General features: G+C 40.9%; 1 protein-coding gene across 1 annotated transcript; it reads right to left on the reverse strand.

Moving 5' to 3' along the window:
• PAK1IP1 (PAK1 interacting protein 1) lies at positions 1–14958 on the reverse strand. Its single transcript, XM_043590837.1, has 10 exons — positions 14773–14958; positions 12112–12277; positions 8436–8556; positions 8286–8360; positions 7700–7752; positions 7150–7295; positions 6958–7055; positions 4512–4611; positions 3393–3512; positions 1–3009 (listed from the first exon to the last, which is right to left on the reverse strand). Exons 1-10 carry the CDS (start codon positions 14854–14856, stop codon positions 2809–2811), a joined length of 1164 nt encoding a protein of 387 aa, XP_043446772.1. The 5' UTR covers positions 14857–14958; the 3' UTR covers positions 1–2808.
• Positions 14959–15154: the final 196 nt, after the last annotated feature.

Raw genomic sequence — 15154 nt, forward strand, 5'->3', positions numbered from 1 at the left:
TGCATTTACAATACTGTATTTATTGAAAAAAAATCGGTAAATGGACCCATACAGTTCAAACCCACATTGTCCAAGAGTCAACTGTACAACCGATTTTTGACAAAGGAGCAGAGACAATACTACAAAACAAAAATAGTGTCTTCAACAAATGGTGAACTGAACATCTATGTGTAAAAAAAAAAAGAAAAAAAAAATCTAGACACAGACCTAACATCTTTCACAAAACTTAGCTCAGGATGGATCACGGACCTAAATGGAAAATGCAAAACTGTAAAACTCCCATAAAGAAACTTAAGAGAAAACTTAGAGGACATTCGGGGATGGTGAAGCCTTTTTAGATACATCAAAAATATGACCTGTGAAAGAAATAATTGATTAGCTAGGCTTCATTAAAATTAAAAACTTCTGCAAAAGATAATATTATCAAGAGAATGAAAAGACAAGCTACTCACAGGGAAAAAAATATTTTCAAAGACACATCTGATAAAGGATTGCTATCCAAAATACAAAGAAATCGTGTGTGTGTGTGTGTACATACATATGCACAATTTTTATTTATTTTTGAGACAGAAACAGAGCATGAGTGGAGGAGGGTCAGAGAGAGAGGGAGACACAGAATCTGAAGCAGGCTCTAGGCTGTCAGCACAGAGCCTGATGCGGGACTAGAACCCACGAACTGTGAGACCATGACCCGAGCTGAAGTCGGACACTTAACCAACTGAGCCACCCAGGTGCCCCTAAAGTACAAAGAACTCTTAAAACTCAATAGTAAGGAAACTATTTAACTAAAAAATAGGCCAAGTAGCTTGATGCTTTACCAAAGATATCCAGATGGCACATAAGCATAGTAAAAGCTCCACGTAGGTCCTCAGGGAAATGCAAATTAAAATAACGAGATCCCACTAGACACAAGATTGGCCAAGATCCAGAACACTGACAAATGTTCTGGACTGAAAAATGGTACAGCTACTTTGGAAGACAGGATGGCCGTTTCTCACAAACCTACACATACACTCACCATACAGTCCATCAGTCACACTACTTAGTATTTACCCAAAGGAGTTGAAAACACATCCACCCCAAAACTTGCAAATGTTTATGGCAAGTTCGTAACTGCCAAAACTTGGGAGGCAACCAAGATGTCCTCCAGCAGTGAATGAGTGGTAATGTGTGGCACACACAATGGAATACTATTGAGCATTAAAAAGAAATGAGCTATTAAGGTATGAAAAGACACAGAAGAGGCTTAAATGCATATTCCTAAGTGAAAGAAGCCAATCTGAAAAGGATACAGTACTGTAGGATTCTAAATACGTGCCATTCTGGACAAGGCAAAACCATGGAGGCCATAAAAAGATCAGTGATCGTGGAAGGCTGGGTAGGGGAGAGATGAACAGGCAGAACACAAGAGTTGTTGCAGAGCAGTGGAAATGCTCTGTGGATTATAATAGGTCATTCTTCCAAACCCATCCAGTGTTCAACACCAAGAGTGATCCCCAAGGTAAGCCATGAACTTTGGGTGAATCGAACACGTCAGTGTAGGTTCATCCCTGGTAAAAAGCGTACCATTCTAATGAGTGATGTAGATATCAGGTGTGGCTGTGCATGGTAGAGGCAGCGGGTACAGGGGAAATCTCTGCACCTTCTCCCTTTTGTTATAAACAAACCTCAAACTGCTCTAAAAATATTAAATATTTAAACAAAAACATAATAAAAAACCCAAATCTATATTATTCATCTTTGTTTTTAGGCCTGAAGTTAACGAGGAGGTAGCCTGAAATGTCAGACACGGATTCTGGCTCACTTCCTAGACGATTTCCTCCTGTGAAGTGAGTGGCAATTCCAGTGCCCAAATGCTTGAGGTTTTAATTTGCCTGAACAGGAGGGATTCCCCTGTCAGCCTTAGGTATTTGACATCTGGTCAGCTAATTCACATCTATGAATCCTCTATTAATGTGTCTTTTCAAAATACCCAGGAATCTACTGGGGGGGGGGGGTGGGCAAGGAAGAGAGAGATGACAAATTATAATTAACAGGCTGAATTTAAGATTATCTTTATTGGATTAACTAAATGACTGTTTTTGTTGGCCTGAAACAGATGGGGGAAAAAAAACAACATACCCTGAAAATGTCATTTTCCAAACCTTCAATTATCTTCTCATCCACAGCGTGGAAGCAGAGTAGTCTGATGAGGTTTGGCAATCTAAGAACCTTCTTAAGGACATAGCCCTGAATTTAAGCATACACTTTATGCATACATATTTTACGTGTCCATGAGTTTTGAGTTGGTCTTAATATATACTTACTGGTATGAAAATCTTTTTATACCTTGGTTACGAAAAGGATCAAAATCTGCATTAAAAGTACTAGAATCATCTGAAGAAGCCAAAGGAAGGCTAAGTTTTATTCTTCCCCCATTTAGGAGAAAAATCTGAAAAACAACTTTTTTATCCATCTCTGGTAAAGAATGTGTTCAAAACTGTGCATATTTTAAACTAAATATTTTAAGATCTTTATTTGCTTTATACAATGGTAAAAATTATATATTACACATTAACATACTATATATCACGATATATAATACATAATAGAACACTGCCTACCAAAAATTGTTTTACCATTGTTAAAAATAAAAAATAAAAATAGAAAACATCTAAATGTGTTTGTCTGTTTTTTTAAGCTGTACATCTTCTCCAAAAGAAGAAATTTCTAGCTTTTACTCGTGGAGGGGAGGCAGGCACATTTGAAAAGAATGATTCCATCTAATAAGTTTTTCTCATAGAAGGAATGTGGGATTGACTGTATCACTCATATTTTCTTTTTTTTCTTCTTTTTTTCCAACATTTCTACTATTTTCCTCTTCTTGGTTGACACCAGGCTATTTCCTTTCGTTGGCTTATTACTGTCATCAGTTAAACCACATTTCTTCGTATTAGCTTTGGACTGCCTTTCTTCTTCCTGCACTATATTGCCAGCTTCCTTTTTGATTTTGGACTCTTCTTTACTTACTAAAACACAAGAGACAGTGCATTATTTATTTATTTTATTTTTAATATTTTATTTACGTTTGAGAGACAGAAACAGAGCACAAGCAAGGGAGGGGCAGAGAAGGAGGGTCACAGAACTCGAAGCAAGCTCCAGGCTCTGAGCTGTCAGCACAGAGCCTGACACAGGGCTCGAACTCATGAATCATGAGATCATGACCTGAGCCAAAGTCAGATGCTTAACTGACTGAGCCACCCAGGTGCCCCGAGACAGTGCATTGAAAGACTGCTTTTTCCTTCTTGAAATAAACACAACCTGATGATGAAGTGAAGTTATCTGAATGTCCTCCACCTCAACAATTCAAGAGCTAACAAATTATTAAAAAACAATCACTTTCACTTACCAGGAGAAGGCTCTGCAGCCGGAGGAAGGCTTTCTTTTGTGTCTGTCACTCTGTCTAGCCACACTCCAAGGCATGTCAGCCTGGCATTAGTTTTTACTTCACAGAGTAAAGATGGAGGAACTTTCTAAAACAGAAGAAAGAAGAATTCTTAACATGGGGGAATTTTAAATACTTTTCTTTTTCCATAATCAAGTGAACTTAACTTTTTTTCAAAGGTTTTATTTTACATTTTTAAGTAATCTCTACACCCAACGTGAGGCTCAAACTTACAACCCCAAGACCAAGAGTCGCATTCTCTACTGACTGAGTCAGTTAGGCACCCCTGAGTGAACTTAATTTAAAACTTACTATATTTTCTTGAGAATAAAATACACTGTTTAGAAGAATTCCATTATCTTGATCCATGTTTGGTCTGACTATGCCCTTCGCAAGGCACTTTCTGAATATTCAGAAATTGTAAATTCACCAAGGAAAAGGATCGTGTCTCGTTCATTTCTAGGTTTTAACAAAGAATCTTGCACAAAGCACACACTCGACAAACTACATTTGTAGAATGGGTTTATAAGAGAACCAAGCAAAACAAGTAAAAACAAGAAAATCTGTTAAGAGTGAGACCACTAAAGGGAGTAATTTTCCACTTATCTGGTTCAAAACTATTCTAAGATTACTGATCAGGAATTTTTGAGTTTTTAGTAATGGCAGTATTTTTTTTTAAATAGGCTCCACACCCAACATGCGGCTTAAACTCACAACCCTGAGATCAAGAGTCACGTGTTTTACCGACCAGCCAGGCACCCCAGTAATGGCAGCATTTTTATCTAACAAAATCTTACAGAGAACACCAATCTACACACAAAAGAGAAGAAAGCAGCATTTCTCTGATTGAAAAAGCACGAGTTCTCATATCCTGCCAGCTGAGACTCAAAACACCAACCCCCACCGTGGCTCTTGGAACCCTAACTTTAAAACTATGAGTATCAATCATGCGTGGAAGAGATCTCAGGTTTTTAAAAAGATCTCTGCCTTATGACCTTTGGAAAATATTCCACCTCACTTAACTCAAAACAATACTGATAATAAAGACTTGCATTAAAGCGCATTCACATTGTGCTAAGACACCAACCTTATTCTGCTTAAGCTTCCACATTTTGACGAAACCATCACTTGATGCTGTAACAATAACATGATGCTCTGGAATTTCAAAACTGAACATGTCCTTTATCCTAAAATAGAAATATTAACACCATAAAGGATCCTTTCTTCCAGATAGTACAATACCATTGTAGAGCTTCTATGCACACAATCTCTCGATTTTTCAATGTTTCAAGTGCTTCCAAACTGCTCAAGGAACGGTGCTAAAATAGAACTGTGCTTCACATCCCCATCAGTCAGTGCGCCATTTTCAGGGTCTAAGTTCTAAGATAAAGTGGATTATTAACCATATGTTAAGAAAAAGTTGAAAAGATGATCATGACAACCATAAGTAATTAGGTTATCACAAATGACATAAAGATACTTAAAGTCCTTCACCTCAAGATACTCCAAGTTCAGTATGAAGAGCCAAGTAAGACAACGGAAACGAACCATGGGCTTCCTCCTACGCACCCGTTTCTACCGCCCCTCCAATGCCACCACCCTAGTCTAAGCCACTACCCCTGTTCTTCTGGATTCCCAGGGAGCCTAACTGGTCTCTCTGCTTCCATTTTTGCTAACAATTTTTTAAAACTATCAATCAAATCATGTTAGTCCCAGGCTTAAAATCCTACAAAACTAGGATCTTTTTTAAAATAACACAGGATAAGGGTGTCTGGGTGGATCTCGCGGTTCGTGGTTTCAAGCCCCATGTCGGGCTCTGTGCTGACAGCTCAGAGCCTGGAGCCTGCTTCGGATTCTGTGTCTCCCTCTCTCTGCCCCTCCCCCAATCATGGCTTTGGCTCTTTCTCTCTCTCTCTCAAAAATAGACATTAAAATAAAATTTTTTTTTAAGTTTATTTATTTTTGAGACAGAGAGAGACAGAGCATGAATGGGGGAGGGTCAGAGAGAGAGGGACACACAGAATCCGAAACAGGCTCCAGGCTCTGAGCTGTCAGCACAGAGCCCGACGCGGGGCTCGAACTCACGGACCGTGAGATCGTGACCTGAGCTGAAGCCAGTGCTCAACCGACTGAGCCACCCAGGCGCCCCCCAAAAATTTTTTTTTAAATAACACAGGAGAGGAGGAAGGGTATGGGGGTATATATAAAGCATGTCTGGCCATAAACTGACAACTGCTGAAGCTGGGTGGTGGGTCTATGGGGGTTGCTTCTTTAAACTGGTCTATTGGCCTTTACATTTTTCCACAATAGGAAACAAAAAATCTACAAAGGCCCTTAGCTAAAATCTAAACTCTTCACCAGTCTACAAGGCCATGTACCATTTGGCTCACTCTGATCTAGTCACAACGTTCTTCCATCTCTTGTTAAAATATATCCAGCTCTTTCCTCCCTCAGGTGACTGCGTGCCATCGCTCGTCTCTTCAGAAACGGCTCCCTTTTACCCCTCTCAAGTCCTACCCCCTCCCCCTTTCTGGATCAAACTGTGCAAGTTATGTCTGTTATTCTTAAAGCACACATTTCTATTCCTGTTCTAATTACCTGCCTACTTGTTCATCGTCTGTCTGTTGCTCTACAACTAGAGCCACTAAATGCAACTTATCTTTTCCATTCATCATTAAATACTAAGTGCAGTTCTTAATGGATGCTCAATGAATACTTGTTAAATGAATAAACAGCCAAATATCCTAAGTGTTAGCTTAAGTGTACTAGTGTTATTAAGTACCTTTGACATGGCCTTGAATGAACACTTCCTAATGCAGGGGAAAACCAGAGCCGGTACACTGCAGTATTTGAGTATTGCCAAGAGATTTCTTAAAAACTGCTATTTGGAAAGTAAAAACTAGGACTTACTTAAGACATAAAAGGACAAGTAAATGAAGCACATTAAAGTAGAACAGTGCATTATCACCCTTCCCAAAATTGTAGTAGAAAAAGCAGAGGCAGACAGGACTGGGTTTGGATCCCAGCTCCAGCACCCAACAGTGGGGTAACCTTGGCCAAGTCACTTAGCCGTTTACTCTGAATGGCAGTGTCTATCCAGAGATACAGTGAGCAGTGACAGGTAAGAAAGACTGGCATAAAACAGAAGTCATTGCTGTCACATATTTCTCCTGCAGGAAAAACAAGTAGTGTGCACAGGGAGAAGTGGAAAAGAGGAATAAAATAAAAGGACAAGAGAGATCCTGGCAAAGCTCAAGATCGTTTTTTTTTGTTCCTCTTCAAATATGACTGATTTTAGGCCCCAAGCCTAGTATTATTGGAAAAACATCTTGTGCAAATCACTAGTCCTGATGACAACTTCCCTACTTTTGCACTAAGGCCAAGACATTTCTACCATCCTCTCAGACTCCAGAAATCATATATATGTAGGAATGCACCCTACCTTATGAAACTATTGCATACGTGACACTTACTGGAGACTCTACACTTACATACACACATACACATAGAGACTGGCAAGGGAAAAAAAATACCTGTTATCATGAGCTTTAAATTCACAGAGACACATCAGTGAATCACAGTCAAAAAACCTTACAACTTCTTCATCTCCAGCCACTGCAAGGACAGACTCCTAGAAGAGAGAAAAAGAATACCCGGAATGTCATCAACAATTGCAACCATCATCATATACACTAAGATTCCACCACTGATTTCTCATCACTTACTGAAAGAAACGTAACAGAAGATATTCTCTTTTCATTTGTGATGGTGCCACTAACGGATGCAGTGTCAAGTTGATAGATATCTATTTTATTCAGCATAACAACTACGTATTTCTCTCCTCTTGGGGACCATTCCACTATGTGAGCATCTGCAAGTTAAAAAAAAAAAAAAAAAGCTTTTTTTATTTCATAAACAATGATCAGAGTAATAACAAAAATAGCAAATAGCTATACCATGCATTTCACATCCACTGTCCTATTTACCCTTCATAAGAAATTTTGATGCATATTTTGCAAGTTAAGGTTTAGAAAATAAACTGGATTAAAGAATCATCAAAGGTTGGAGAGCTGGTAGGTGACACAGTCACAACAAGAATCCCAATCTAAAATGGGAAAAAAAAGAAAATGGGAAAAGTAACCCAAAGCATTGCTCTAGGAGGTAACCACCATCATGCAGGGGAAAGAAAGGTGAGCACGCACGCACACAAGAATGCGTGTGTCTACATTCATATTCCATCAAGTTATAAAAAACATTCCAAATAAAAGTACTCACTTTGCTTTATGTTTTTTATGAATGCTGATCTTCCTTCCACAAGATTCCATGTTCTGCAAAACAGGAAGCTCACTTATGGCATGGTAACTTTTACTAGGTGTAAAGGTAAGCGTAATGAACACTTACTCAAATGACAATTTACTACAGATGCCGCTATTTGGAACTGTCATGTTTCTTACAACAACACTGGAAATATTTACCATTAAACAAGATTAATGCATCCATTCCCACACCCCTTTCATCTACTTAAAATGTTTAATATATTTTCAAAAGGTTTCACCTCTTAAAACATTGCTTTATAGGACCATCCTCTTTGCTTCCCAACTCCGAATGAATGACTGGGATGTAATGTGTATGTCTGAACACAGAGTCTGTCCTTTTTTTCCTCTACCGTCATGAAAAGGTTCACTGGCTTTCAGCTTTTCCTTGTACTGCAGTATCTCTAAGTAGCTGACAGCCAGGACACAAGACAGAAGTGTATCTAATTATTGTAGTAAAAAATACCCTGATGGTTAGGTTCCTGCTGTTGTACTTGGAGAACAAAGACCACAACTGAGAAAAGATGCTCTTGGCATTAATGACTTACCTCAATGTCTTATCCGTACCCACAGACAGGGCCAACTTGCCAGATGGGTGAATAGAAAGGAAGGTCACGTGTCCTCTACAAGGAAACCAACAGTTAGCCCCCAACTTGACTGGTACCTGGAGACCACCAATGGGAAAGGGCTAGACTCACTTATGAGCTTTAATGGACTTCAGGCACTCCCATTTCTTTGCATCCCAGACACAAATGACTCCATCTTCTGCCCCACTGATTAAGTGCCTGTTGCCATAGAATTTCAGGCAAGTTATCGTGCCTGTGGAAAAACCGAAATAGACCAACTTAATGTTCACTTTGAATGCAAACTCCATTTCTGGTTTGAAGGCTATGCTGTGGTAGGTAAAAATCTAACGTCAGCATTAGTGAAATAAACCTTAAAGTCTTAGGTGAAGAAATTAATTTTTTCATATCAGAACATACAATTTCAAGGCTGTGCAAATACTTTCAACAGAATTTCTCTAGTTGTAGATACAGACTAGAGCTAATCGGTTCATTTACTTGCTCTATGGGTCCAGAATCATAAATTTAGGAGATGGCTGGCTAGGATTATTTGAGCAGAAGTCAAAAAAACCAACTAATAAACCAGCTAATTTGGGGAACAAACCAAGATATACAACCATATGACTTCTTCCTTTCCTTTCCCTTTTCTTTGTTTTGGTTTTTGTTTTTGCATTGTGTGTGTGTGTGTGTGTGTGTTTTTAAGAGAGAGAGGGGGAGAGGTGGGGGGAGAGAGAGAGGGAGAGGGAGAGGGAGAGGGAGAGGGAGAGGGAGAGGGAGAGGGAGAGGGAGAGGGAGAGGGAGAGAGAGAACACAAGTGGGAGAGAGGAGCATCAAGCAGGCTCCACACTTAATACAGCTGAATCCCAGGACCTGGGATCTTGACCTGAGCCAAAATCAAGAGTTGGAGGCCACCCAGGCACCCTGGCTCCCTCCCTTTCTTTCTTTATTGAAAGAGAAGAGAGGAATGATTATTACTTTCTAATCAGTTAGTTAGCTACCCAATCATCCACAATCCAATTATTATCACTCCAGAGCTGTTTTCTATTTGATTTCTACAGTTTTCATTCACTGTCCTAAGAATTTATTACAGGGGCGCCTGGTTGGCTTAGTTGGTAGAGCAGATGACTCTTGATCTCGGGGTTGTTTGAGCCCCCACAATGGGTTTAGAGATTACTTAAAAATAAAATCTTTAAAAAAAATAACTAAAAATTTTTTAAAATCTTAAAACACAAAGAATTTATTAAAACAATTTTATAAACTGTTCTACTGTTCAACTATGCCTTCTGTAATCTCCTTTGCATGGTTCACAAATTTTCCTACAGCTTTTCAACTTCTTCACAAACAACTCCACTCCCCTCTGCCCAAAAATTAAAATCTGAATCTCCCATGAATTTCTTCTACAGCTCTTGAGATAGAGACAAACATGTTCTATGGCCTCAAATATTAACCTTGCTGGAAGGAGGTTAAGGTGATAGAGGAACCCAGCATTCTTCTGACCCCCAAAAGCAGTCCCTGTATATGGACAACGTATGATACCCTGACCCTCAAATAAAACTCCCTATCCTTTAAAGCTTGTGTCCATCAGCTTACTCTTCCTATAGCTCAGTGGTCAACAAACTACTGTTTCTAAGTTAAATCTGACTGGTGGCCTGTTTTGATAAATGCAGTTTTCCAGAACACAGACTTGCTTGTTCAGTTCCCAAATGTCTATGGCTGTTTTCTGCACTGCAACAGCAGAGCTGAGCAATCAAAACAGAGACCATATGGCCGCAGAGCCTAAATATTTACTATCTTGTCCTTTTCAAATAAGAATATGAACCCTTGGGTCACTGTTGTTCACCTGCCACCTCCTGGTGAGTCCTTTACTTTGTCCTTTATATGGAAAGATTAAAAGATCTCTGATGAATATAATTTTGCACACCGCCCAGCCCCATCCCCAAATATATTGGGGTAACATACAACTTTATCAAAGTGGGAGTCTTTAGCCACTTTTGCCCGTTTTCTTTTCTATCAACTTATTTCCTACCTTGGTAAAGATCTATTACCAACTGTTAGATAAACAGGAGTTATACAAAGAATGAAGGAAGTTAGGAACCATACTGCACCCGCATCCAAACTCCTTCTAAGTAAGTCCCATCCTTATTGTGCAACACCTGTACCAATGGCTTTAGGCAGACCAGATTGATTTAAATTATTTCTTCCACACCTAAGGGAGAGAGGACTTTCTTGTAGGAACTGGGAATAGGAGGCAGAATGGAAAAAGAACATATGTTGAACTCACTCAAAGTCTAGCTTCTCTTGAAAAGCAAAAACTTGTCAAAGTAGCTAAGGACCATCTGAGAAAGACACTGAACTCTCTAAATTACTGCTAGAAACCAGTGCGTAGCTGTCTTATCTCCCTTTAATAGCAGGAAATCAACAACCTGAGCAGAGCTTTCCCAAACTAAGCACATATCTGATTCTACTATTTTGAGTTCTTCCTTTCCATTTCCCTTCTGGAACACGTGTTAAACCTCATTCTTTGTGCCTTGGGAAAATACAATAAAAACAGAATAATGTTCAATACTGGAAAAACACACACCTATTCAGTCTTCCTATTCCTAAATCCTACCACTATCCTGGACAACTTCACCATCAGTGTGGAAAACCCAAGCATGACTGGAGAATCACCAGGCCCTGACCTCCCCTCCAGTGACCTTTGCTTCCTCTCTAGTTCAGTCCCTCGCACCTACACCCAGGACATGTTACCACCTAGAGTTGCTCCACATTACAACTCTTGAAGAATCTCTTCCCTGCCTGCAACCTCACCTTTCACCAGCCCCTTCTTGCCCCCTTCATTCACTCCACCTGCTTTTTTATTTCAGAGATCTGCAGGCCCTTAACACCCCATTTTCTCTAGACTGACAACTTAAACCATCTTTCATCAAAATCCTTTGTAAATCAATCCTTCTGTTGCATGGGTACCGGGTAACTTTCTGCTCCCCACAAAAATGTCTGGAGCTTAGTGCAAACGGATGTTACTCGGGCCACAGCCTCCAACTTCAATCAGGCAGACTCTCACTAGTCCTTCTGCTTGTCCTTGGTCAACATCTCTCTTGTATGCCAGGTGCCAGCACTTTCCTCAAGCCCACACCGCCCCTCCCTACCATTCAATCCCTAACCTCTTCTTCTCAAGGACCATCCAGGACGTGGCCTGTCTAATTCCCCAATCACCTTAACCTCTGTTCTAACCTTCTCATAATACCGACTTGCTTGCAGGTCCCCATGCACCCAGTGGTTAACGACATGGGCTCAGACCTAGGTCTGAGTTCCAGTTCCACTGTTTTGTGACTATGGGCAACTCACAAAACATCCTGAGTCTTGGTTTTCTCTTCTAGGAAGCCGAAGATGCAACTGTACCTTACTGGCAAACTGCTGGGTACGTGGTACTCCCTCAACGAAGTCAGCCATCAGCATGAGGCTGCTACTGTGCTCCGTGCACTTCCTGCTCTGCCTGGGATGTCCTCTCTCCCACCTTGAAAACTTCACCTGGCTAACAACTGGCACTTCTCTTCTAAGATAATTCAGTCAGATGTCATTTTAGGGAACTTTCTGCTTCCTCCCACTCCCTCCAGATGCAGTTAAGTGCCCCCCTTCTGTCTCTCAATATGGACCGTGAAGAACTTAAAAACAAAAGACATGTTTTTTTTCATTTCTGTATTTCCTAGCACAGAATCTACTATGTAATAGGCACTTAATGAATTGTTCAACTCAAGTCAAATTGTCAAGTAATGACGCCTCACCATTGTCTTAAAGGATATAATTTTCTTACCGTTGTGATGCACTAGAGCCCCATGGTCTACCTTCTTTTTCATGTCATATATGTGAATTGTTTCATCTTTGCTCCCAGTGACTACAAAACGACTATTTACAGCCACTGCTGACAAGGAGGCAGTGTGGGCATGGTGAGTGAAGTCAGCCACAGGAGTCCATTTTTGCTGAAGAGTAAAACACGCAATCAGTGTCACAATCACATCACAGTTCTCCAGAAACACATAAGTGGTTCCACAATCCATGAAAACTACCAGTGGATACTTACAAATTGAGAAAAAACTATGCAAGGATAGCAGACTAAGAAAAACAAAGACCCTGAGAATTAAAAAAGGCAGGCAGCAAGGAGACAGGAAGGCAATCAAGACTCCAAAACAATTATGGAGCCCGGATTACTTTAAGGTCCTATTCCAATCCTTAACTCCTTCATATATGTACTTATATGTGAGACTTCACTATTCATTCATTCAAATGTTCAGATTTGATTTGAATTTATTCGTTCAAATACTAAATGACTACTATGTGCTTGGCATCATTTTGGACAGTTGATATGTAACAGTGAAGAAAGCCGTAATTCTAATGTAACTGCCATCCCTGTGGGAGAGACAAACTGTAAATAAATACGGTATCACATAGAGAGGAGTATAAATGACAAGTCTTATGAAGAAAAATAAACAGGATAAACACTGTGTCTCCATTAGTACTAAAATAAGCCCTAGAGAATGACCAATGATGAGATCTCAAGAACTCTATGCTTATTGATATGCAACTTTTGGACCAAATAAGTGAAATGGTTGAGTGCAAGGAATAAGAGAGCTGAATACACACACACACCTCAAACTGAGGGAGACGCATCAAGAAGTATTAGCAAATTGGGGCACCTGGGTGGCTCAGTCAGTTAAGTGTCCGACTTCGGTTCAGGTCATGATCTCGCGGTTCGTGGGTTCGAGTCCCACATCGGGCTTTGTGCTGACAGCTCAGAGCCTGGAGCCTGCTTCGGATTCTTGTCTCCCTCTCTCTCTGCCCCTCCCCCACTTGCACTCTGTCTCTCTCAAAAATAAACATTAAAAGTTTTTTTAAAAAAGGAGTATTAGCAAATCAAACAAACCACGGAAGAAGAAGAATCCATCAGATTTCTTTGAACACACTTAAGATGTGTCATTGCAAATTAATTTCTAAATAACTACAGCATCAGACAGTCCTTCCATCAATCAGGACCAAGGGAGCCTCTTTTGAGTAAAGGCACAATATTCCTGAGGGGCTGCTATGACCATAAATCAAAGACAATCTTTGCTTGTGCACTTTACAGAAAGAATGTTGATTATCTGAGCTCTGGTCTGTCTCGGTTTAGAAGCAGCAGCGGGTAGTATAAGAGCTTCATGTTTCAGAGACACCTAGGGACTTGAGTCCCAGGTCTCCCAATATTAGTTGTGTGGCACTGCGCAGGTCACTTAACCTATCTCAACTTCAGGCTCCTTATCTGTAACATGGGGATAACTGTATTTGCCTCAGGAGGCTGCTGGGAAGACCACTACGTGTCTGGAACAATGTAGTGACTTTATTACAAAGAGAACACAATAGCATCATCTTTAAGATTCAAGAGATGAGGGGCGCCTGGGTGGCGCAGTCGGTTAAGCGTCCGACTTCAGCCAGGTCACGATCTCGCGGTCCGTGAGTTCAAGCCCCGCGTCAGGCTCTGGGCTGATGGCTCGGAGCCTGGAGCCTGTTTCCGATTCTGTGTCTCCCCCTCTCTCTGCCCCTCCCCCGTTCATGCTCTGTCTCTCTCTGTCCCAAAAATAGATAAAAACGTGGAAAAAAAAATTAAAAAAAAAAAAAAAGATTCAAGAGATGGCACCTTCCAGCCAAAAAGATTAATAAGCAGGAGGAGACAAAGTAATTATTCAAGTTATATCCCTCCAGTTTTCTGGTTAATTCAAGACTGACACCTTGGCTTTTTCACAAAGAAGTACTGAAAAGAATGGGTTTCTAGGAGATACTTAGGTTTGCTTAGGGAAAAATACTACTGGATTAAAAGTTAAGAGATCTTATTTCTAATCCTGGGTATGTCCTATCTGTTTGACTAACGGCAATTTACTTAACCTTTCTGCTCACACATCCAGTAAAAATACTTCTATTTTGTTGTAATTTCCCTCCACGCATTTGTCTCCTTTGCCCTTATGTCGGCAAGCTCTCTAGCGCTGTACCCATTCCTTTGGCTTCTTTGCACCTCCACTACCAATTAACGGCTCCGTGGTAAGGGTTCAAAAACACTGAATGAACTGGAGACACTATCAACGAGAGGTTTAACCCGACCCAGATCTAACATTTTGTCAAATTCAAGGACAAAAACTCAGTAAAAGCGAACTGTTCTTTCTTTAAATCCTGAACGCGTACACCGGCTGTCAACGGACTCATTTGCCAGCTTCCTTCCTGCACCGTGGCCAGAATGTCTACTAAACCCAACAAACATGATCTCGTTTTACGAGAATGCCTACTCCAGGTTTTAAAAAGCTAAATTATACGTTTGAGTTTGATTCATCAATTAATCCCTAAGAGATCAGTGTGTTTACCTGTGATGATGTGCTTACCACGGCCGTGCGGGAACCCGACCAGACCTTCCCGCGCCCCTCCTCCCGCGGTCCCTCCCGGAGCGCACTCTTACCTCGTGGTCGCCGCCTGCAGCTGGCTCGGGGCGTACTGCGAACCCAAAAAGGACCTGTTCGTAACAACCAGCGACCAGCTCCATTCAGCAGTACACGTGCTCCTTCAACCAGCGCCGCTCAGCTGAGACAGTGACGAAAGCGGATGCCAGAGCAAGTAGGGTCCTTCCTGCGTCGGCGCTCAAATTACGTCATGGGCGCAGGGCTGCCTTTAGGGCGCCTGCCTCCGTGGAAGCGGTTTCAGAGCTCAAAGATCACGCGGAACTTCCAAAAGGAAAAAAAGAAAGGATGTCACACGAGGAAGTTCTCACGGCGAGGAGAAAAATGTTGGGGGCAAGCAGGCATATTCTAGGTGGCTGTGAGGTAGGCAGGTCTAAAGGGGAA

Source organism: Prionailurus bengalensis, chromosome B2, assembly GCF_016509475.1.
Source record: "Prionailurus bengalensis isolate Pbe53 chromosome B2, Fcat_Pben_1.1_paternal_pri, whole genome shotgun sequence".
Taxonomy (NCBI): Eukaryota; Metazoa; Chordata; class Mammalia; order Carnivora; family Felidae; genus Prionailurus; species Prionailurus bengalensis.

Coding starts and splice junctions, on each gene's coding strand:
- PAK1IP1 (XM_043590837.1), bottom strand. CDS start 14,856: ATGGAGCTGGTCGCTGGTTGTTACGAACAGGTCCTTTTTGGGTTCGCA. Junction 8,361..8,435: donor AAGTCCATTAAAGCTCATAA/GTGAGTCTAGCC, acceptor GTTTCCTTGTAG/AGGACACGTGACCTTCCTTT. Junction 7,056..7,149: donor CTTCTGTTACGTTTCTTTCA/GTAAGTGATGAG, acceptor TCTCTCTTCTAG/GAGTCTGTCCTTGCAGTGGC.